Here is a 24,949-nt window from a genome sequence, read left to right on the forward strand (position 1 = left end):
TGTAGTCCTTTTTTTAATGTTTGGAAGTCCTTGATAATATAATTCTACAGTCACAGTGGTGTACAATTTAATTCCTACTGTGAGATGTTTTGTAACCCCATTGCCAACATTGGGAAATCGGTTTCCTGTTAATGTTGGAAGAGTTTCCCATCATGAGACTTCCTAATACAAAAATAAAACAGGGTAAAACATTGGCAAATAGACAAGCTGCAATCTGTGTGCATAGAAATGCTCGAACTTTGCATGGCTTTGTAAGCCACAATATAATTTCTACGTTCAGAACATTCGTTTTTGATCCATTGACCTTTCCTAAATGTCGGAGAAGAAATACATGGTGATAAAGGCAGTCCAATTATATAGGACAAGGGTAGTCAAACTGCGGCCCTCCAGATGTCCATGGACTACAATTCCCAGGAGCCCCTGCCAGCATTCGCTGGCAGGGGGCTCCTGGGAATTGTAGTCCATGGACATCTGGAGGGCCGCAGTTTGACTACCCCTGATATAGGATCTTTATTGCCAGCTTATATCATGGTGGATTACTTTTAAATATGTCCCTCAGTCCTTGCCTATATTAGGGGAAAGACTAAGGAAACCTGTGTGTCAAATTTGGATTCGGCATCCCTTCTTAGGAATCATCTTGCATTCAATGGCTTTGAGACGCTCCATAGATAGTCTTGGATATTCTGTATATAGCAGAATATCTAGAATGCTGCAAGGGCTCCCTGAAAGGAACTGGATAGTCTGAAGCCTGTTAGCAATTAGTAATTCTATCTGGGTAGGTCAGACGTAATGTTGGTTGATATTCTAACCATGGTTGATACTCGAGGGGATCCTACAGCTCTCATCTGTCATGAATCCCCTTCTAACTGCTGTTAAATTCGCTAGTATAAAATGATGAATAAGAGGGGAAATCTTCGTCATTAGCTTCACAGAAGCATTCAATCAACTAAGAGGAAACATGGCAAGAAAGATCCTGGTAGGGAATTCATGTCCTAGATTCGCTGGGGTGGGGTGGGGGTGGGGGCTGCAGGGTATTCATCACAGTGCTTTCTGGGATGCCCCATCGGTGCCTCTTATGGTCCATTTTTGCATGCAAAGGCTGTTTATCCTAATAGCACGCGCTACAGGCCCCTTGCAGGGCCCCTGCAGTGCTGTACGGTTAGGGGGCCTTCACACTGTGATTGTTAGGGGATTTTCATACTTAATGTGGCTCGTGACCCATAAGAACGGGGGGAAAGAAGCTGTCAGTTGCTCCCAAAATTTCACCTATCCTCGGTAAGGGTGCCTCACTGCTGCAGAACAAGAAACAGTGCCAGTTGTGTACTGCTAAGGCCCTGCGAATCCTTACACTGGTTTCTGGTGCTAAATAGGATTAGTGCTTGAACATCTACTAGAAATGGGATATAGGTGAGCAAAAGAATTGGTTTGTCAACGAGTTATGGATATTGAGGTACAAAACGAGACTCCTTCCAAGCCCATCTGGGCTATTAAAGTCTTGGGTGGGATTTTCTACGACTCCATACTTAACACATATCACCCTCGTTAAATTCCGATGGGCTTTTTTGGGAGCTCGCTTCAGTGCATTTCCATCAGCACAGCTTAGTGGAAGATTTTCAGCATGTGCCTATGAAGGATCGACTGTGCCCTTGCAGTTTGGGTGCAATTGAATCAATTACTCATATTCTTTTGCATTATGAGTTTTACGGGGATATCTGAAGTAGCCTAATTTCACCTTTGTTACCGTGGTTCTCTAGCTATACTGGCGATCTGTTAGTTAACATCTTATGTGCAGGTAAAGATAATTCTATGTCTTATACAGTGGCAAAGTTCTGTTATATTGCCAATAGAGTGCGGAAATCTTTGGTTGGCCTTAAGTGACTTGGTTATTAACTTAATAATGTTACTGTGTTTTTTCCTATGTTTTGGTGCCAGTCAATGACCGTAAATAAATGAATGAATGGCCCCGCAAATCCTTGAACCAAGGCCGAGTTCATGCATACATCTGTTTGTATGAGTGAGCTCGTGGCTGTTTACTTTACAAATGAAATTGGGAACCAATTCCTGGAGAAATGTGTGGTTGAAATCACACATTCCTCTGTGGACACACTGAATAAAGGTTAAGGTATCCCCTGTGCAAGCACCGGGTCATGTCTGACCCTTGGGGTGACGCCCTCTAGCGTTTTCATGGCAGACTCAATACGGGGTGGTTTGCCAGGGCCTTCCCCAGTCATTATCGTTTACCCCCCAGCAAGCTGGGTACTCATTTTACCGACCTCGGAAGGATGGAAGGCTGAGTCAACCTTGAGCCGGCTGCTGGGATCGAACTCCCAACCTCATGGGCAGATAGCTTCAGACAGCATGTTGCTGCCTTACCTCTCTGCGCCACAAGGATACACTGAATACAACATGACAATTACTCAACCCATGTATTTAAAAAAATCAAGTGTCTACTATACACACAGAATAGAATCATAGAGTTGGAAGGAATCTCCTGGGATATCTAGTTCAACCTCCTGTACTATGCTGGACACTCACAACCCTATTGTTCATCCACTGTAACCTGCCATTCCCTTGACCTTACTTTCAAGGTTATATTCACTGTAACCTGCGAGTGTGTCTTTTACTGAATCATTTTCAGGGCCTGAAAGTGAAACCTAGTATGACAAAGACACTGACCCACTTGCTGCTGTTTCGACTGGGCCCTAAAGATGGGGAAATGACTCTTCTTCACGTTTCCGTTTATAAAGTAGAAATTATTTTCCTACAGAGATTCTGGGCAGAGGAGCGAGATGTAGTAGTGGCGGGGGCACTAAAAATGCATTTATACAGTCATAATCCTATCGATTTCATTGATCAGGTTATAGATTATAAATAGAGTGACTTCACCGCACAACAAAAAAGATGTGGAAGGCAAGAGCCGTCGGGTGCAAAAACGATTTAACGTCAAGCTGACAGTTAACACGTTTCAAACGTACCGTCTTCCTCGGGGGAAATAGCTCAACAGTTGAGCTGATATGAAAACAGCATTTTACTCAGATTTACTGTTTAGCTCAGCCTTAGATTAGTTTTGCACCCAGTGGCTTTTGCCTTCTGCATCTTCAGGTTATTAATCAGACATGTTCGTTTTATTTATTTATTTTTGGTGTCTTGTTACTTGGTTGAAGAATGCTATTATTTAAAGTGCCAGCAAACCACTCATGCTTCAGATAGAATGGGTGGGAAAAAGTATGGGATAATCCATGAAAAGAAATAGGCTTCTAGGCGGTAATGGGGATTTCTTGGGGCTTCACACTGCACTATCCTGAGTCATAAGCATAACGACACCATAAGCATAACGGCAGCCAGCCTCTCCATCACCTTTTTCAGGGATCCCCTCTCTTTAAAGGTAAAGGTAAAGGTATCACCTGTTTAAGCACTGAGTCATGTCTGACCCTTGGGGTGACGCCCTCTAGCGTTTTCATGGCAGACTCAATATGGGGTGGTTTGCCAGTGCCTTCCCCAGTCATTACCGTTTACCCCCCAGCAAGCTGGGTACTCATTTTACCGACCTCGGAAGGATGGAAGGCTGAGTCAACCTTGAGCTGGCTGCTGGGATTGAACTCCCAACCTCATGGACAGACAGCTTCAGACAGCATTTCTGCTGCTTACCACTCTTAGCAGATGGCATAGCAGCATTCAACGCCCATCATCGCAGGAAGCCGGTGGCTTCTTGGAACACGACTTCTCTTATTTCCATGTTTAAGACTTTAGGCCAGGCTAGCTCGATCTTGCCTGACTTTGGAAGCTAAGCAAGGCTGGGCCTTATCAGCGTTTAAATGGGAGACCATCAAGGAATGCCAAAGTCACTGCACAGAGGCAGGCAATGGCAAGCCCCCTCTATATACCTCTTGACTTGAAACCCCTACAGCAGGGATTTCTAATCAGTGGTCCATGGACCCCCAGAGCTCCGGGGGGGGGGAGCATGGCCTTTCCCCATCTGCCTTAATAGACACGGCCACAAGGCCGCCTCCATTGCTCCCCCTCCCCCGGCTGAGCATGATTTCTCCTTGAGCCTGCCTGTTAACACAGATGGTGATGTCACTTCTGGCGACATGTACCTTCTGGGGTGTATGTCAGGAAGACATGGCCAGCTGACATCACTTCCAGGGCTCCTTGCAACCTGAAAAAATTATTTGAGGGGCTCCTCCATGGTCAGAAAATTGAAAAAGGCTGCCCTACAGAGTTGCCATAAGTTGGTTGTGACTTGGAGGTGCTTTTTGCCAGATCTTTTCATTAGGAAACGTTTCATATCGGCCTTTGCTAAAAATCTTTTGAGTGAGTGACTTATGCAAATCTAAATAGGTAATCAGTTTGAGTGGTGTGTTGAATAGCATTTGAAAACAGGGCATGTATATTGTTGTGAAGATGGACAAAGATCCTCCAGGCCTTCCTGTCCTCTACCTGGAGTCCATTAAGTTTGCACCTACTGCTTCAGTGACTCCATCCAGCCACCCGATTCTCTGTCATCCCCTTCTTCTTTTGCCCTCAATTGCTCCCAGCATTAGGCTCTTCTCCAGGGAGTCCTTCCTTCTCATGAGGTGGCCAAAGTATTTGAGTTTCATCTTCAGGATCTGGCCTTCTAAGGAGCAGGCAGGGCTGATCTCCTCTAGCACTGACCGATTTATTCGCCTTGTAGTCCAAGGGACTCGCAAGAGTCTTCTCCAGCACCAGAGTTCAAAAGCCTCAATTCTTTGACGGTTGGCCTTCCTTATGGTCCAACTTTCACAGCCATACATTGCAACTGGGAAGACCGTAGCCTTGACTAGATGGACTTTTGTTGGCAGGGTGATGTCTCTGCTTTTTAGGATGCTCTCTAGATTTTCCATAGCTTTCCTCCCCAGGAGCAAGCGTCTTTTAAGGAAAATAAAATCTGTCACTACCTCAATTTCTTTTCCATCTATTTGCCAGGAAATGAGAGGGCCAGATGCCATGATCTTCGTTTTCTTGATGTTGAGTTTCATGCCAACTTTTGCACTCTTTTCCTTCACCCACATCAAGAGGCTCTTTAGTTCCTCTTCGCTTTCTGGCATTAGAGTGGTATCATCTGCATATCTGAGGTTGTTGATATCTCTCCCTGCAATCTTGATCCCAATTTGTGACTCCTCTAATCCCGCCTTTCTCATGATGTGCCCTGCATACAAGTTAAATAGGCAAGGCGACAGTATACAGCCTTGCCGAACTCCTTTCTCAATTTTGAACCGATCAGTGATTCCATGCCCGGTTCTCACTGGTGCTTCTTGACCTGCATATAGGTTTCTCAAGAGACAGATAAGATGCTCCGGGATTCCCATCTCTTTAAGAATTTGCCACAATAAAAGAGATAACAATTAAATTATAATTATTACATTAATGTTATTATTAACTGATAATAACAGGGTAACAGTATAATATTAAACAATAATAATACGAACAGGTCCAGGAGTCTTGGTGGATTTCTTGGGGGGGGGGCAGGGGCCCTGCAGATGTTGCTGATTGTGCCTGGCCTCAGTCAAATGCCTGGCGGAAGAGCTCCTTTTTACAGGCCCTGCGGAACTGCTTTAGTTCTGTCAGGGCCCTGATCTCCTCTGGGAGCTCATTCCACCAGGTGAGGCCCAGGACAGAGAAGGCTCTGGCCCTGGTTGAGGCCAGGCGGAGTTCTTTAGGGCCAGGGACCACTAGCCAATTGGTGGCGGCAGAGCATAGAGCTCTTTTGGGGGCATAGGCAGGGAGGCAGTCCCTCAGGTACACTGGGCCCTGATCGCGTATGGACTTACATGCAGTAAGTCAATGCATGTGAGCAGATTTGAACTGAGAATTGATTATGATAAACTTTTAAATCTTAATTTTTCCATCTGCACCGTATAAAAAATAAAAGTAGAAATCAGTGTGCAGGGAGAGAAGTGGTCACAGTAGGACTAACAGCATATTTGGATATCAAATTAAACTTCATAGCACTGAAAGCACAGAACTCAAAAAGGATATGCTGCGGATCATGTGATAGGCATGGGCCAAAGCTGCATGGAATGGGACCTGTGATAAGGAGAAAAATTAAGCATACTGGCTGGGTACAACCATCTAAAACCTTTTCAGTCCAACCTCTTTAGATTCAGCTTTGGAATGAAAAAATCCTTTGGTTGCTCTTGGCGAAAGTTAGGATGGTGCAGTCCTGCTGATTCTCCAGAAACTCTTTAACCACCTGTCAGCATTACCGTCCATTATGTTTTTCTGGACCAGCTGGCAAAGATAGATATCGGGGATATCATGTCATAGTGAATGACTAGAGTCAGACAACGACGCTGGCGAAAACTTTGGTCATCCCTACGAAACTTGTTTCAGAAGGTTCCCCGAGGTTCTATTCTTGCTGCTTCATATCAGGATGAATCCACTTGAGTGAGGTCATGTGCTGTTTTGAAACGAGGTTGTCATCAATAGATAGATAATGATCTGCTCTGTTTCTCCTTCTCCGCTTAACTCACGGGAGGGAGCAGTTCCAAGCTAGTGTTTGGAGTTGACAATGGCCTACATAAGGCCCTATAAGCTCTGGGACTAGATCCCAAAAAGAAAAAAGAAAAAAGGCATGTATAATTGAAGACAAAGCTAGGCAGAGTGAGAAGCTGGCTGTTTATAAGATGAGAGATGTAGTCAACCGTGCCTTTAGCCTATTTCATTTGGTTTGTTAGTTGTGTTAGTTCTTGGCAAACCAGATTTAGCCACAGGTATTCATACTGCGATCGCATTCAGATTAGATTACGTGTAAATGTGTTCTGTGTGAGGTTGCCTTTGAAGGTTGTTTTGAAAATGCAGCTGCAAGATAGCTATCTGGCTCTGCTTCATGGGAACGTATCATGGGAATTCCACTGGCCACCCTTTTGTTTCCGAGCTTAGTTCAGAGCGCTGGTGCTTATCCTCCTCAGTCCTTGAACAGCTTGTGAATTCACAGTGGTCTCTCCTGTAGAGGGGTGGAAAGTACTATCAAGTTGCAGCTGACTCACAGTGACGCAGCAGGGTTTTCAGGGCAAAAGATGCTCAGAGGTGGTTTGCATCTGTGTGGCTGTACTGTTTTCTGGTCTCCTGCCCAAATACTAACCAGGGCTGCCCCTGCTTAGCTTCCAAGACCTGATGAGATCTTGGGCCATCCGGCTCTCATATGGGCATGATCAATAGTTGAAACCCCGATTCAAGTTCTCTCTGCAGAAAATAATTGTGTGCCCCTAAAGATGGGACTTGTTCTGTGAAGCAGTTTCTTCTTTGCAGAGCCAGTTTGATGTAGTGGTTAGGAGTGTGGATTTCTGATCTGGTGAGCCGGGTTCGATTCTGAACTCGCCCACATGCAACCCAGCTGCGTGACCTTGGGCTCGCCACAACACTGATAGAGCTGTTCTGACCGAGCAGGAATATCAGGGCTCTCTCCGCCTCGCCCACCTCACAGGGTGTCTGTTGTGGGGAGAGGAAAGGGAAGGCGACTGTAAGCCGCTTTGAGACTCCTTCGGGTAGAGAAAAGTGGCATGTAAGAACCAACTCTTCTTCTTCAGTAATATCAGGGCTCTCTCAGCCTCATCCACCTCACAGGGTGTCTGTTGTGGGGAGAGGTAAGGGAAGGCGAATATAAACTGCTTTGAGACTCCTGGTAGAGAAAAGCAGTATATAAGAACTAACTCTTCTTCTTCAGATATCCACCTGGTACTAACCCTTCTACAGCTAGTGCTTAATGTAGCCTTTCTCTCTCTTTTTACTGTTGAAAGCCCCTGAAATATTCTCCAGGCTTCGAGAAAGCCCAGAACTGGCACAATCATGTGGAATATGGTTGGGAAGCGTAACTATGTGCATGCCCAACCAGCCCCCTGCCTTTTCAGGCCCATCAGTGGCCATTTTGGGATGGGGGAGCTGGATTGACATGATCCTATCACCTGATAAATGTTCAACACATTTAAAAAATACCTTAAAAATTAACCCCCACCCATTTGGTAAACCCTTCCAGACCCTCAGGAAACCCTGGTTGAGAAAGCCTGACTTAATGCTTAGATGTTTTTATTCTTTCAGATATGTAACAGGTATCCTTGTGTATGTATCATCTGGTTTGTCTTTTAATTCTGTGGCTATCATTATCAATTGTTTTAGCTTGTTTTTCTCAGCTGGAAATATTGACCTATTAAAACTGTAAACTATATATTATATTGGATGGATTTTGTGTACCAGCTCAAGCCTTGTATGATGACCTATAATTATCCTAATATATTTCCTGCTTAACTACTGATTCACCTCGTGTCACATTTTCTCAAGTTCTGTTTTGTTGGCTTTTTTGTTGAATCCCTTGTGATCGTGATCATGGGCCCTTAGGGTAGTGTATTTTGTGGGTATTCAAGACAAAATGGGATATCCTGTCTTCTGATAAAATAATTTTTGGTTAAGAATGGGTTTATTTATTTTTTGCACACTTTTACAAATTACAGGTTGGCCTGTGGCTCTGAATTGCATTTGTGAGCAAAGGCTGTGGTCTGTTCAGCAAACCAAACTATTAAAAGCAAGACTTGTTGGAGGTTTAACATCGGAGCCCTGGTAATTCCCTCGCCTCTTTGCTTATTATGATTAGTAGTAATAGTAGTAGTTGCATCTGTCACAGATCTCTGACTGGTAGATGGTGTTTATTAGCACATTTATTAGCACTGAGTAACAGAGTCGCTCTGTGGTTAGTTCATTCAGCAGCATGCTGGGAAGGAATTCTTAGGATCAGAGCATGAAGCAGGAAAGAGACCTGGGCCCTGCTTTACCTGCGGGACCGTTTGGTTGCTTATGCCCCCCGCAGGGCTCTTCGCTCTGAAGGCATGAATTTACTGGTTGTCCCGGGCCCTCAAGACGTACGCCTGGCCTTTTCGGTCCTGGCCCCGACCTGGTGGAATGAGCTCCCGGAAGAGCTAAGGGCCCTGTCGGATTTACCAGCTTTCCGCAGGGCCTGCAAGATGGAGCTCTTCCACCAGGCGCATGGTTGAGGCCAGGGCAGCGTCTGGGGGGGGGGGGTTGGGTTCCAACTGGTTCCCAAGCTCCATCAGACAGCTCCTGCTCTCACCAGATTAAGATCAAGGTGGGATTAGAACAGATTTATGTCACCATTGTGTTGTACTGTGTGATCGGAATTTAAGATGGGGGACATTGGGGTTTTTATTGTTTTTGGAATTTTATGATGTAAACCACCACAAGGCTACGGCAAGCGGCGGTAGAGAAATCTGGTAATAAATAAATAAAACTTTTATTAATTTAAAAATATGGATCCAGTTGTAACGTGGATAGGGACATAATGCTACAATTTACAGCAGGCTTTCTCAGCCAGGGTTTCTTGACGGCCCTGGAAGGGTTTCCTGAATGGGTGGGAGTTATTTTTTTAATACAAAAAATTAATACAATTTTTAAGTTTGTTAAACATTTATTGGATGATATGACCTCATATGGTCACCTGCTGTCCCCCTCCTAAAAAGTCCAGTGATGGGCCTGGATGGGGAGAGCTTCTGGGTGGGCGTGTATAGAGTTATGCTTCCCAGCCATATTCTGAATGATCCTGCCACTTCTGGGGTTTCTCGAAGCCTGAAGAATGTTTCATGGCTTTCTCAGTGGTAAAAAAAAAAAGGTTGAGAAAGGCTGGTTTATATTAGGATGGTGAGATTGCATGCTTGTTCAGAAAAGTTTAATTGGTTCCAGTTTTATGAAAGGACTAGGGGCAAAGCCCATTGTTTTTTTAAATACAGTGGGCGCTAGCATGGGTGCTGGTCGGGCTGGGAGGCTCGCAGGGCTCCTTGCGGGCCCCCCCACCGCGGCATCACTGCTGGCCCCTCCCCCCGGATTTGGCTGCTTTGGTGCGGCGACAGGAGCAGGCCCACTGCGTCTCTGACGGAGCAGGCCCGCTGTTTGCGCCATGGCGAAAGCAGCAGGCCCAACACTCCTCCGAGGCATCGGGCCTGCTTTTCTCACCATGCTGATAGCTTTTCCCCCTCCCCTCCGAGGTCCCGGCTTCAGTGCGCCCAGAAGAGCAGAAGAGCTCCTTTTCCCCAGTCAACTCACCTCGGAGTCCAGGATGGGACAAGTGGCCAATGGAGAGCTGTGCTGTGCGCTGCCCCCAATTGGCAACTTGGCCCCGGAGTGACACTCGGACGGGCCAATTGGGAGCCGCTTTGCGGCTCCCGATTGGTTCCTCCGAGTTTTTATCACGTACTCGCCCCGACCCTTTCTCCTCCCACCTAGCCCTTACTGTTTTATTTTTACCGCTCCACAGGAGCGGTTTACAGATTACAGATGATGATGATATAATCCAAGCCAAGCTGTATTCTGATACTGTTCAATATGTCATTTATCTGAGGAGAAACAGTAAGTCCAAATGAACTTTAGAAAGCATTGGCAAAGTAAAATTAGGTACAAAGGGCGTAAGGTCGCTGGTGAGTTTGTCGTGTCATCCTTCATTGTTGACAAGTATATGCCGGCCTTGAATATTGTTCTTCATGAAAACAAGACTGGGACAGATGCTCACTAATTGGAACGTGACCAAGACAGCCAGGAAGAGTGAAAGTTAATTTATGTTTGACAGGCCATGAAATAACTTTTTTCGTTTTGGCCCTAGCTTGTCAGTCTGACTTGACTGTTAATGTGAATTGCTGCACTAAGCATTTTGCCCACTATTTATAATTATAATTTTAAAAATCTCCAAGATGGGACAATGCTGCTTCACTTGGCTGTAGTTGGTCTTTACTTTTGTATTAACGTGCCAAGTCATTTGGCAAGGTCAATAGCAAAACCCATGGCCTGAAGTCAATTGCAGTGGGTTCCGTGTGGGCTTGCACTAAAAACCGATTCAGTCACTACTGTTGATCCAGAAATGTGGCTGTGAAGATGGATAGTGTCCATGTGGAGCAGATATTCAGCTTGCTTGGCTCACAGCTGGCTCCTTGGCCTAGCTCAAGGTGGTTGCGTTGTTACTGAGGGCTCTAAATGGTATGAGTCCAGATTACCTCAAGGATTGCCGTCTCTGGATGGTTATTAGTGGGGCTCCTGCTCGTTGTGGTCTCATTATCAGAGGTTCAGGAACGTCTCCAAGACAAAAGAGTTGGATCCTACCTGGAAAAAAAAACACTTGTGCAAGAAGGAAGGAGGTTGTCAGTTTTTTCAGATTTCCCACCTCCCTAAGCAGACCTCAGATTCTCCCTCTGAGCTGTTCCTGAGGGGCTGTCCCCATCCCTCAAGGTCAGCATTTTGGGGAGATGTTTGGGCTGCAGTGGCAAGGGGGATCTGCGCTCTCCAGATTCGTGTAAGCAATAGGTAGGATCCAAGCCAGGGTCTTTTCAGCAGTGTCACTCAAACATTAGTGACAAGGCAAAATGTCTACTGTTTTGTAGAATTTTGAGAAGGCTTGTAACTGCCGTCCTGTCATGTAGAGTTTTTCCTTTTGCAAATTTGTTGATTTGGTGTGTTGTGTGGTGCTGCCTTTGACTTTTCCTGCCTGATGTAAGCTGCTTTGTGTGTCATTGTAACAGAAAAGCTGCATCACTGTAATCTGCCTTCAAATACCCTGCAAGTGCCATATTAAACAAGCACTTGCCTGATTGACACATGAAATATCCAGTAGCGGCTTTGCATTTTTCAGGGAGATCATAATTCTTTGAGAATGACATGCTCATTTGTCTTCTACATTTCTGGGCAAGAAGAATGGGAGCAAAACTATTAATCAGTGATGTATACCCCCCAAAAATTGTGTGTGCGCATGTGCGCGCACGTGTGCGCACTGGATCTGTAAGTATATACAGTTAGTTCTGTACTACTCAATAGGTTGGACAAATTGATTTGGAGGTTTAACTCTTTAAGTTTATAAGAAATTAAATGGACAATACAGTATTCATGTTGGGAAAATTGGAAGTTCTGACTTGAGGCAGTGAAAGCATTTGAAATGTGTAACTCCCTCCACAACAGCTTCACGGTGTGCGGCTTGATCAGTGACCTGGGCTGCTGTGCAAATGTAGTATGGCTCTGTGTAATAATTAGAGTTGTATTTATATGTAATTGTCATAAATGTATAATTGCCATAACTGAAGTGTTTGCCAAATGGGTGTAATGCGTACCATGTGTTGCAACTGGTATGTGAAGCTGCCTTATGTAGTTCATTGATGATACTTGGATGCCGATGGGGATCTTTTGGAGGATAGAGTTGGAAGTGATCTCCTGGGTCATCTAGTCCAGTCCCCTGCACTATGCAGGACACTCCCAACTCTAGATTCCATCACAAAGTAATTCATGAAGTAGAAATGTCTCTCTGTGTAAAGAATACTAAAAATCTTAAGAATACGTGGCCTCCAGTTTGGGACGATGGTTGAGCATCTGGAGTATTGTATTTACTTTGAAGATGAAACTACTTTTTTTTTAAGATCATGAATCAGTGATGGATCCTGAGAGCCTCATTTGCAATTAACATTGTCCAAAAGAGCCACATGTATCTGTTACCCAAATGCTCTTAATTGTGGTGGAATTAGCTTAGCAAGAGGAGGGGCAACCCAGATCTTTTCCTGTGTGTATATAGAATTCCAATTCTTTAGGGCAGTGGTTCTCAACCTTACAGGTGCTGTGACCCCAGCTTTGGTGGCATGCTCGGGTGTGTGTGTGCACGTAGGCACACAACAATCGAGGCGGCCAGTGCCGTGGCTCTGCCACTGCGGGCTGGCGCCTCTGCCACCACCCACCACTGCTGCCGCTGCAGGTTGCTGCCGCCAGCAACCTAGTGATCCCAGGAAGGGGCCAAGTGACCCCAAATGGAGTCGTGACCCCAAGGTTGAGAACCATTGCCTTAGGGGAAACCCATGTGAAGAAGCAGTTCAGAAATAAAACAAAATGTCTTTATTGACAATAAAATAATAAAGGAGTAGTATATTCATACAAACACCCACACACCACACCTTTATCAAACTCTAAGTCCTAAGGGAGTTTTAAGAAAAGGGGTGAGGTGTAAACTTTTTGTACGAAAGCTCACAAGCTTGAACAAAGCTTTGTTGGTCATAAAGGTGCTTTTCGACTCAAATTTTGTTTGCTACATTCATCAATACTTTATCTGTGTCTCCTGCCAAGGCTCATTTAGTGTGTGTGTTTCAAGTGCAGCAACTTACGTAACTTGTTAGATTTCTTTGTGTATATTAAGTTCCCGGCCAAGTGCAGATAGAGAAATCTGGAGTCAAAATTTGTTTTCTAACTAAATATGTCCGCATTCTTTGCATCCTAATTATAAGGCCATAGCTTATGTGCCTGGCCTTGATCATATTATTAATGCTTTCCAAATATCTTAATTATTTCCCTGCTTTCTTTGTAGGTGGTGTAAGTGCTTCCTTTCCATGCCAGTTGATCCATCAAGACCACATCTGTACTGATGATAGTGACAAGGTAAGGGAGGAACAAGAAACTGTCTTCAGTAGATGTCAATTTTCTCTCATTGGAAGACCCTATTTGTGAAATAATTTTAAAAGTTACTTCCTTGGATTAGTGTTGTCCTATATGGAAAAGGCATACTTGTGTTCTGGAAACACAATGTGTTTTTTTAAGTCAAATTTATTGCTGGTCATTATTGGTCACTTGTGGTCAAAGGATTTTCTTGCTCTTTCTGCCCCCCAGAATACAGCTACATCATTTTTTGACTCATGGAACGTGAGGAATGCGGGGGTGGGATGGTTCATTTTCACTTTAAATGTTTCAAGACTGGGGCTCAGTTTTCAAACCACAAGCATTCTAATGTCAGTCAGTCCGATTTTGGGAGGCTTTGATCAATTAGCCCATCTAGAAATGAAGGCTCGTGCATGCATGAATATTCTTTTTTTGCTTTGATTGTACATAGTTGGGGAATTGGGAAAAGGCCCCAAGCTCTTGGTGATTCTGTTTTTGGATTATAAGGCCTGAACTTGCATGAATCTTGTCACGGTCACCGAGGCAACGTATAGAGGACATTATAATAGGGGTGCCTGGCCGCACCAAGCAAACCCCTAAAGCGTTGTCACATCAGCATGCCTACACCACTTCCTGTTTAAAAGCAGAAATGACACAGGAAGAAACTAATGTTTTGCAAAAACTCTGTGGTAAAACCATAGAGTGTTGAATGCTAGAGCATCCCAGGTAACTTCTGGCTGAAACTTGAAGTAGTCTCTGCATGCCAGGCTTCATCTCAGTTTCTGCCCACAAATCAAAAGGAGTTGTTGGAAGGTCTTCTGATATCACATCCCTACATTATAATGCCGCTTTAAAGAGAAGCACACACCCCTTCTGTTTTTAAGGCAATCCTGGCCGATACTCTCCTGTGTGTATTGATTTGAACGTCCTCCGTGCACCAGTGAACTTTTTTGTGCCATTATGCTAATTTGTTCTCAATAGGGCTTTTAGCGGGGGAGGGGTTGATGAGATTCTCAGCCTCTTCTAGCATGGAGGTTACTGAAGAGCCATTAATATTAATTTCTTGGTGGATATTTGGTTTAATTAAAAAATATAGTTGGAATCTCATTTTCTCTCAAGGACATGAGATCTGTAGTATCATTAACATTTCTCTAGTATCTCTGAAAGAGCCTCTTGTGGCGCAGAGTGGTAAGGCAGCAGACATGCAGTCTGACAGCTTTGCCCATGAGGCTGGGAGTTCAATCCCAGCAGCTGGCTCAAGGTTGACTCAGCCTTCCATCCTTCCGAGGTCGGTAAAATGAGTACCCAGCTTGCTGCTGGGGGGTAAACGGTAATGACTGGGGAAGGTACTACCTCATATTGAGTCTGCTATGAAAACGCAAGACGGCGTCACCCCAAGGGTCAGACATGACTCAGTGTTTGCACAGGGGATACCTTTACCTTTAGTATCTCTGAAGTGACAGTGGTCTTTGTTTTGCCTTCCAAGTCGAGTCTCAATCCAGCTTTGCGGATATATTCACCTATGGATTACTGATGTTCAGATTTCTCTGTTCTTCAAGAGTAGGATTTTGCCTGAAAATACTGTTGAAATACAGTAACACACTAAGGGTTTTTCATATTTTTAAATTGTATAAAAAAATTATTAGAATCCATCAACAATGCTGAACTCTGCATGGTTTAGTAAATCCTGAATTAAAATTCTAGGAATTGTGGAAGAGTATTTCCCCTCGTATTCATAAATTTGCAGACTATGATAACGGATTTTTGCACATGTTTAAATGAAGGTCATCTCCCCATAGAAGAGTATCTGGAGGGAGAGGGGAGAATACTTGTGTAACTTGAAAGGTATGATGGAAGCCTTAGAAAATTAGCTCGCCCATCCTGACAACTGTAGTTTCCCGTACTGTTGGTCTTTCCTTGACTTAAGTGTAGCGCTCAACTGCTATTGTCCTATAGAAAAACAGCATGAGTCGTGTAAATGAAAAGGCATGTTATCTTTTAAAGATTAAATGGCTTCTGTGTCAAGGAGCCAAGTTTCATTCCCTTCCGCTTTCTGGAAAGCACAAAAACCTTGCTTTAGTAACATTCCCCTGAGGTGACAACAGATAGGAAATTTTTTCAAGCTTGTGAAACTGTTTTTTTTTTTTTAACATTAGGCAGAAGTACATTTAGTGTTTGTTTGTGATAATAGAAGATGTGAAAATGAGGCTATTTAGACACTAGTTTGATAATTGTAAATGTATTGTTTTTAGAGGAAAGGGAGAGGAATTTGTGTTTCCCTATGCTACAAGTCCAGTATGCCCAAGAAGGTTTGGCCTATTACACATGGATGTTTCCCCTTGCTTTCACTGTGCATGTGCATTGGGTTTTCTTTGCCATTCTGCATTGTTTTTCCTCTTTAAGTGCTCAGTTTACAGTTTCCCCAGTTTTTCTGAGAATGCTCTTGTGCCAATTTCCCCATTGTTTTGTTTCCAAGTCAAAGGTAATCCAAAAGCACACTCCCTTCCCCACACTTTTATTGCCCCTTGAAAATCACTCCCCCACCCACATCAGGGTCATTCCACGCTGCATCTTCCGCCATCCTCCCCCCTTCATTGATGTACAAGCTCCCCCCCCCGGTACTGACAGGTAGCATGAATCTAACAATATGAGCCTATCACTAGTCTCAGAATTAACTAAAACGATGGGGAGAAGTTTAAAAGGAGCAGCGAGAAGTTTTGTTCCATGCTGGTATTGACCTGAAATGGGGATCAGAGAAGACAAATGACACCCTTCCCAGTGTAAAATATATATTTCAGTGCTGCATGCAAACAAAATGGGGGGGGGGTGGTCATCCGAATGGAATGAAATTGGCATGAAATGTAAAAAGAAACAGACAGACACTGGGAGGGAAGCTTAAAATTTTGGAAACATTTTCCCATTTACTATTTTAGTGAACAGAGTTTTGAGGGGGGGAACCATTTTGATATTCTCCAGAAGCCTAACATTAAAATGGTGATTGAGCCACATGGATCGTCTGCAAACTGCTGAACTTAAGAATTGTTTGGGATCAATCCATTTGGAAGACAGATTTCAATCTGCACAAGACAGGCTTTTAAAAACTGCCAAGATTACAACCAGTGTGCAAGATCAAATTAGAGATGCAAAAGATAACCACACACATTTGCAAGAAAGGACAAGAAATTAGCATTACTAGGCAGCTAAGCTAGGGCATTGGCGAAAACACACACACACAGACTTTTTTTCCAATTTAGTGTCACAAGAATAAAAAAAGTTCTTCAGCGCTTCTGCCAGCACACTCCTCCCCCATACACATTACAGTCATGTGGAAAGCATGGTGGAGTTGCAGTCAATTTTGCACAGGCATGTGTGCGCACACAGACATACCCGTTGCCAATGATCACAGCTTGCATTGCCAGTGTTAGTGGGTTCTAACATGCATTCCGTATGTTTAACATGTCCCCCTCTATTATGAGATGTCTAATAGCCCAGCGAGAATCCCCTACGTCAGCAGTTCTCAACTGCTGTAATGCTGCAACCCCAACTGTGTGTGGGGGGGGCAGTGCGCGCATGCGCACAGGCAGCATACACAGGCGCAAAGCAATATGGAGGTGGCCAGTGCCATGGCTCCACCACCAGCACCCGCCTGCCGCTGCCTGCTACTGCTGCTGCCGCTGCCACGGCAGCAGCCACCAACCTGGCAACCCCGCTGAAGGGGCCAGACAACCCCAATTGATAAGAACCAAATATAAGAACCACTGCCCTAGGGCTCCACAATGCAGCTGCTTATCAGTTTTAAAAAAGTCTTGTCAATTTCAACATCAAGTCGTAGTCCCCCTGCTTGCATTCCTTTCTGTTCTCCTTCCTTCAGCAAACTCAATAAACTACTGCTAAAATGCATTCACAAAATCTGAAGCATGAGGATTTAAATGGAAGCCACGTGCTGGATGCTGTTGCGTAGTGACAATAGGGCAATTGTGTAATTTAAAAAAAACAACTTTGGAGACCCTACATACACACACACACACCACAAATGACATTCCCACTGTTATTTAGAAAATTGCATTTTAAGAAATGTAGTTGCAGAATAAATACACTAGAGCAGGGGTAGTCAACCGGTCGTCCTCCAGATGTTCATGGACTACAATTCCCATGAGTCCCTGCCAGCAAATGCTAGTAGGGGCTCATGGGAATTGTAGTCCATGGACATCTGGAGGACCACAGGTTGACTACCCCTGCACTAGAGGAAAAGAATGGTGAATAAGGTGGGCACAGAATCCGAAGTCAAGATTAAAGGCATACTGATCTGAAAATCTGCATTAAGATATGTATGCGTAATGGCCCTTTGTCTCAGTGAGATCGGAACCAGTGGCTGATGAGCATTCCTACAGAGAACTTGTCTTTCTCAGTGTTATGTAGCAGCATTATGGAATGTCTCTCTTTACTCTAAAGGGGCACATCTACTTTACTGGGTGGTGAAACATGAACGATACAATCTGTATCTCATAAGAACTGAAGTCCCAGTTGTAGAAAACGTCCTAGAATGTGCTGAGGATATGTGACAGATGCTCAGGAGTGGTTTTTAAAAAATCAATTTCCTTGGAAGCAGAGAAGTTTTTCAGTATCCCTGGTCCTCAGTTAAGGGGAAATGCTGTTCAAACAAATTATAAGGATGATCTGACTCCCAGGGTAACAAGAGTAATTTTTTTTTTAACTTATACAAACAGAAGCACATCTTACCTGACATATTCATTGTTGGTACATTTAACTTGTGCACAGATTAACTTCAAAAAGGTTAACCTTCCACAGCTCCCAGCCCAGGTCAGAGAGAGAAGACGATAAGTCCCATATAAGATGAAAAACAGAAAGCAGGCAATGACCAAAAGAGGCTCGGCATCTAAATGATGAGAGGGTGGGACCTAAATGAGAGAATTCTCTTAACCTTTTCCTTCCCAGCTCCTCTGCAAACAGAATTACAATATCCAACACCCCATTCTTAACACCCCATGCAAGCGTTCTCAAGTTTCAGCTTAGTTTGCAGTTTTTCAAATCTGTCTCTTGGTAGAGGCGTGGTCAGGATGCCAGCCGCCATGTCTTCTGTTGAAGACATCCATCTCTATGATGCCCTTCTCAGTTAGGTCGTGTACTAAGTGAAACTTCACACCAGTGTGCTTAGGGCCTGAGAAATCTTAATGCAGCTCTGGTTTTCTTTACACACAATACTCATAAGGCAAGGCTTCAAGTGAGGAGAAGCGGTCATATGTGTACACAAAACACAAAGGTAGACATGGTACTTTTATTTTAGGTGTACGCTGATGACTGGATTCTGGGTTTTGGCAGGCAAATGGACTGTAACAGAATAGTGGAGTTCCTAAACAGAGAAGCAAACATTAAGATGCTGAATGTACCTGAGTAAGAGAATACTGTTAACTCTCCCTCTTCCCCCCCCCCCAACCCTCTTGCATGCAGTTACAATATCCAGTGACCTCCTTGATATGGAAAGGGGGCCCTGCAGGTAAAGAGCTTGAAAACCACTGCCTAAAGAATAGAACTTAAAAGAAAGCCCCCCACCCAGACCTTGTTTGCTCCTGGCCACCTTCCTCCCACCCCCTTGTAATGCATGCAAGCAAATTTGGTGTGTTTCCCCATGGCTTTCACAGTCTGTTTCTTGCTTCATTCCTTCTCAGTGAATTATTTTTGTTGCCGGACAGATGCTTGACTGCTTCAGCTCTGTACCCTAATTATTAATAGTGGACTGGGAGATATTCTTACGTGCCTGGCGATTTCCTTTTTTTAACACGACTTTCCTTCTTTATTTAGGCAGAGTTTTGCACGGCTACATAATTTTCTTGCAGCTGTTGTTCTGGGAGAAGGCCTCTCTCTCTCTCTCCGCTGTCCCTCAGGATATACGCTCAGCGTATACAGGGAGTGGAAGTGACGGCAGTATTTATTATTAGCTTATCTTTGCCACCTGAATCTTTTTCTTGTGCTCTCATTTCATAGGTGGCAAGCAAAGTGTTTTTTTTTAATTGCTTGTGACTACTGAAGACCTTTTTATTTATTTGATGGATGATTTATAAACTGAATTTCCAAAGCAGCTCAGGGCAGTCATTCTTCCCCTTGATGTGGAAATGAAGAGTTGGGCTTGCTTTCTTCACTTATATTAGCTATAATAATAAGAGAGGGTAATGGCATGGGGTAGAGAGAGTAGGGGCCAAGACAGGGTGTGGGGGTGGCAGATTTTATAAAATGTTTTATAACTTGTGTACTATTGAAAAAGAGGGGTATGGAAGCAAGGCATATGTCCCCATGCAAGTGATGCTTTATCCACTCGCCAGCCAGCTTGGTGTAGTGGTTAGGAGCGTGGACTTCTATTCTGGCGAGCCAGGTTTGATTCCCCGCTCCCCCACATGCAGCAAGCTGGGTGGCCTTGGGCTCACCACAGTACTGATAAAGCCCTACCTCCCGCACAGAGTGTCTACTGTGGGAGAGGAAGTGATTGCAAGCCACTTTGAGACTCCTTCGGATAGAGAAAAGCGGCATATAAGAACCAATTCTTCTTCTTCAGTAATATCAGGGCTCCATCAGCCTTACCTACCTCACAGGGTGTCTGTAGTGGGGAGAGGAAGCGATTGTAAACCGCTTTGAGACTCCTTCAGCTAGAGAAGTGGGGTATAAAAACCAATTCTTCCGGGGCAGTGAGCCCTGGCAGCTGCTCCATATGCTGATGCCACCCCTGAGTTAAGGAGTAAGAATTTACCAGCAGGTTGTTGTGGGTTTTCCAGTCTGTGTGGCCATGATGTGGTAGTTTTAGTCACTGACAATTCATCACACACACCTCACACTTTGGCACGGAGAGATTCCCATCTTGCCATGCCCTACTTTTGCAGATGCCAGCTACAGCTACTGGTGAAATGCCAGGGATGAAAACTACCAGACAATGACCACACAGCTCAGAAAAGCCACAACCACCAGTGGACTCAAGCTGTGAAAGCTTGTGACAATTCAATTTACCAGCAACTTGGGCAAGAAGATTGCATACTGGGAAACAGCAGTTTGGGGCCATCTCACCTGGCTCTTTCACTAATGGCTGCTTTTACCCCTCCCTCCACCCATGAACTTGCAGGATCTGGAAGGATCCTAAATGTTTTTGAATGAATTCCCGGCACTTAAAAAGCAATTACAAAGCAAATATCTGTTCCACTTAATATTTCTGGCTTAAGTGCCACTCAGCACTTAACACTCACTCAGGGTGGCTGTCCCACCCCTGAGTACCTCCTCCTCCAACCAGCTTGCCTGTCTGTCCAGCGGCCAGCCAATCGCCTTCCGTCCCCCATCCCTGACCACCCCCTACTCCTTCCATTTCCCTCCAAGGCTCGGTGGCTGCAGATCCCTGCTGTGTGACAGCTGCCCCTTCTAGTGAGTTCCCTAACAGCCGCCTTTCCAGATCCGGGGGGAAGGGGGAGGGCATTCAGACTTCTTCCACACACACCCCTCAAATCTAGCACCTGTTGTATTCCTGAATGCAATAGTCCTAGCCCCCTGTGTGTGTGTGTGTGTGTAGCACTGTCTCTATCCAACAGTGTCTCATCGGACCGGTTTCCGGTATTTTCCCAATACACTATTCAGTGCAACTTCTTCTTTCCACCTGAACCAATATAACTGCCTGTGGTTCCTATGGTGACTGTCAAGCAGCATTAGATAATTCTATCGTCTGCGGCATCTGCCAGCAAAAAGAAAGAAAGAAAATCCCCAAAATGAGCTGTTACCTTGGTATTTTTGGCTCCCTCTTTGCTCCGGTGTCGAAAGCTTATTATGAGCTAGACTTTGAGCGGCATGTTCCAACAGACATAACGTGTCTCCCTCCCCTCCCCCTGACAATACTTAGAAGTTGCTAGGGTAGTTCTGGACCACATGCGTGTCACGCTTCAGTTTCCTCTGTGTTGTGGAAGTAAAAGAACAATCAGGATGCCCCGTGAGTGCAGTGAGGCACGGTACTTGTTCTTTATGTGTGTCCCTAAATCAAGTGTGTGATTGGGATGCTGCTTGAATTGTTTTGGAAAAGGTTCGGCGGCTTGGCGAGCTTTTTCTGTTCCTGCCTTTGAGTGTTTTGTTGTATTCACTTACACTACCTAGATAGAATTTTATTCTGTGGCAGTCAAGGGGGAAATGCAGCCACTTGTGTGGGGAGTTCATGAGTTAAATTGGGCAGGTTGCCTTCCCCCTCCCCGTCCTTTGCCCTGCGCCAATCCATCACCCACCTTTCCACACAGTACTGTGTGAGCTTTGTGGGAGTTGCAGGTTTCATTGTACAGGAAGACTCCATCTGCACATTTTATATTTTTGTTTTAAGTTTTCAGACGTCTAAAACAGCTGATTGAAAGGGGTTGCCAACCTCCAGGTGGTGCCTGTAGTTCTCCTGGAATTATAGCTGATGTCCAGTCCACAGAGACCAGTTTCTTTGGGGGGAAATGTAGCTTTGGAGGGCAGACTGTATGCAATCACAATGCCTACTATGCTCCATCTCCTCAAGAACTACAACCATGACAATGTAGAAGAAGAAGAGTTGGTTTTTCTATGCCACTTTTCTCTACCCAAAGGAGTTTCAAAAAGGCTTAGATTTGTCTTCCCTTCCCTCTCCCCACAACAGACACCCTGTGAGGGAGATGAGGCTGAAAGAGCCCTGATGTTACTGAAGAAGAAGTAGAGTTGGTTTTTATATGCCGCTTTTCTTTAGCCGAAAGAGTCTCAAAGCGGCTTACAGTCACCTTCCCTTTCCTCTCCCCACAACAGACACCCTGTGAGGAAGGTGAGGCTGAGAGAGCCCTGATATTTCTGCTCAGTCAGAACAGCTTTATCAGTGCTATGGTGAAGCCAAGGCCACCCAGCTAGCTGCATGTGGGGGAGTGCAGAATTGAACCCGCCTCAGCAGATTAGAAGTCTGCACTCCTAACCAGTACACCAAACTGGCTCTCTGGATTGGTCAGGATTTCCAAAGCCAGCAGTGGCAACTTTGTTGGTTAGCCTTGATGCTGAGTTTAAAAAATCTGGTAAAGAGACTGAACTGCTCATACAACAGATAAAGAATAATTCTTGTTGGTCAACACAGTGGAGTGAATGTTGGTGTGGGGGTTAATATTGGAGTAAGATTTGGGAGATCCAGGTTCAAAGCCCCATTCTGCCATGGATGAGGGTAAATCCACGCCCGCACTCTGAGACTAATCTACTTTGCAGGATTTTTGTGTAGACTGAATAGAGGGGCTGTGTCAGCTGTTGTGGGTCACTGCTGTGGAGGAGGGGGAGGTTTGCATTAATGAAGTAAATAAATACCAGGCATCTAACTACGCCAGTTTGGTGTAGTGGTTAGGAATGCGGACTTCTAATCTGGCATGCCAGGTTCGATTCTGCACTCCTCCACATGCAACCAGCTGGGTGACCTTGGGCTCGCCACGGCACTGATAAAACTGTTCTGACCGAGCAGGAATATCAGGGCTCTCTCAGCCTCACCCCCACCCCACAGGGTGTTTGTTGTGGGGAGAGGAACGAGAAGGCGACTGTAAGCCGCTTTGAGCCCCCTTCGGGTAGGGAAAAGTGGCATATAAGAACCAACTCTTCTTCTTCTTCTTCTTCTTCTACTTAGTGATGGGTTATCTGATTCAGTGGGGGGACATGACCATGAAAATAGTTTAGTTGTGAAAATAGATCACCTTCGTGTCTCCTCCTGCTTTTGCTCTCACCAGATTTTCCAATCAAGGTGGTGCTGTACTACTACTACTAGTAGTAGTAGTAGTAGCAGCAGCAGCAGCAGCAGCAGCAGTAGTAGTATAAAAACTGTCAATAATTAAATAAACAGCTGGTGATGAGGGCCAGTGTCATGATCAGAGCACTGGACTCAGGAGATTTGGTTTTCTAAGCCCTGCTGGGACCATGAAGACACTCATGTTCTCGCAGGAGAGCCAGCTTGTGGCGGCCTCTAATCCAGAGAACCAATTTTGGTTCCTCACTCCTCTACAAACAGCCTACTGGGTGGCCTTGGGTCAGTCACAGTCCTCTTGGAGCTCTCTCAGTCTTATGTGCCTCATAGGGTATCTGTTGTAGGGAAAGGAAAGGGAAGGGGATTGTAAGCCACTTAGAAACTCCTTCAGGTAGGCCAAAGGGGGTTACAGAAAGCCAACACACACATTGTGAATAAGAAAAAACAACAACGTTGCCTTAAACATGTTAACCTGAATTCCTTGGAAGGAGGGTAGGATATAAACGTGAGCTATGAATAAACGAGAGAACATCTGGGAAGTGGGTGCTTCTGTCTGAGAGGAGTTGTGGTGTGTGAACATAAGGACATAATTTGCCAATTAAAACTGCTTTGCAGACCTCTGACAATAAAAGGCTTTCTCACCCTTTTGAGGTTTGCCCGATGCCCTTTAAAAATAGGCCCATTTCTCATCACTGATTCTCCAGTTTGATGGATCAGCTTGAGTGGCGAATGTGAGTGCCAATGCAGTATCAGGAAACGGGTGACACGGTTGCATCTGCGGGGAGTGCTAGGAATCGCTCATTTCCTCTGTTGCTGTTAGTCATGGACTTTTGCACTAGTACAGCTATTCTGAGGCTTGGCCCATAAGTAATTTACAAGGTGACTCGGCCTTGGTCACAAATAGCTCACCTGAGGGAATTTGACAACACCCTTCTCCGCTGGATGTGCTGTGCTCAAGACTATAAATTGTGCTCAGCTTAACTGCAGGAAAAACTCAGCTGATGCCTAAAATTGTGTGTGTGTGTTTTTTTTCCTCCCCAAGGGAGAGATCCATCTGGAATGAAATACCAAGGAAGGTTAATCCTGACTCTTTACACATGTGGCATTTCTTACCTTGCAACTGCCACTTGACATACGATGTTTATTGAGCGTCTAAACCTGTGTGGTTATAAATTCAGAGGTGGAAGGAAGATGCAAGCGATATAGGCGAGTAAGGAAAAAATACCTCTAGCTTTATCTCTTCGGTGGTAATGATTTGCTGAGCTGCCCTACAAGCTTTAGAAATTTACTAGGCTAAGAATTGGCATCTATATAATTGTAACTTGATAGATGTCATGGGTGGCATTTTTATTATTAGGTCTATGATCGGCTCCACCCTGTTGCTTACGGCATGCTGTGCTGAAGTCTGGGCGTGGGCTGTTTCTGGTGGCCGCCCCTTGTCTCTGGCATAACCTTCTGGAAGAGGTCTTATTCTGTTTGCCAGTGAGGCTGCAAAGCAGAAGTGTTCCAGAGAGCTCTTGGGGTAACCTGAGCCTGAATCTGCTAGTTGGGGCATGTTTTTTTAAAAAAAATCTGGAATATGCTGTGTTTTATTTAACTGTTTGTGTTGTTTTTACATAAGACTTAACTGCCTTTGGTCCCAGGGTGTCTGGGGAAAAAGCAACCATATGAATATTTTTTAAATAATATTTCCCTCCAGGTACATGACATGCTTCTTTCCCATCCCTTTTTTTTCTAAAAAACACCCTGCCTTTTTTCTTTGAAAAGATACTTGGGAAA

At 44.7% G+C, this 24,949-nt stretch overlaps 1 protein-coding gene across 2 annotated transcripts in view; it reads left to right on the plus strand.

The window, feature by feature from the left end:
* RNF38 (ring finger protein 38) overlaps positions 1-24,949 on the plus strand; it is a 125,808-nt gene that overhangs the window by 40,093 nt on the left and 60,766 nt on the right. For both annotated transcript variants that reach the window (XM_077345574.1, XM_077345575.1), the window contains exon 2: positions 13,349-13,419. In XM_077345574.1, coding sequence (XP_077201689.1) covers positions 13,349-13,419 — 71 coding nt within the window. The remainder of the gene's footprint in view (positions 1-13,348; positions 13,420-24,949) is intronic.

This window comes from Paroedura picta, chromosome 7 (assembly GCF_049243985.1).
Source record: "Paroedura picta isolate Pp20150507F chromosome 7, Ppicta_v3.0, whole genome shotgun sequence".
NCBI classification, from domain to species: Eukaryota; Metazoa; Chordata; class Lepidosauria; order Squamata; family Gekkonidae; genus Paroedura; species Paroedura picta.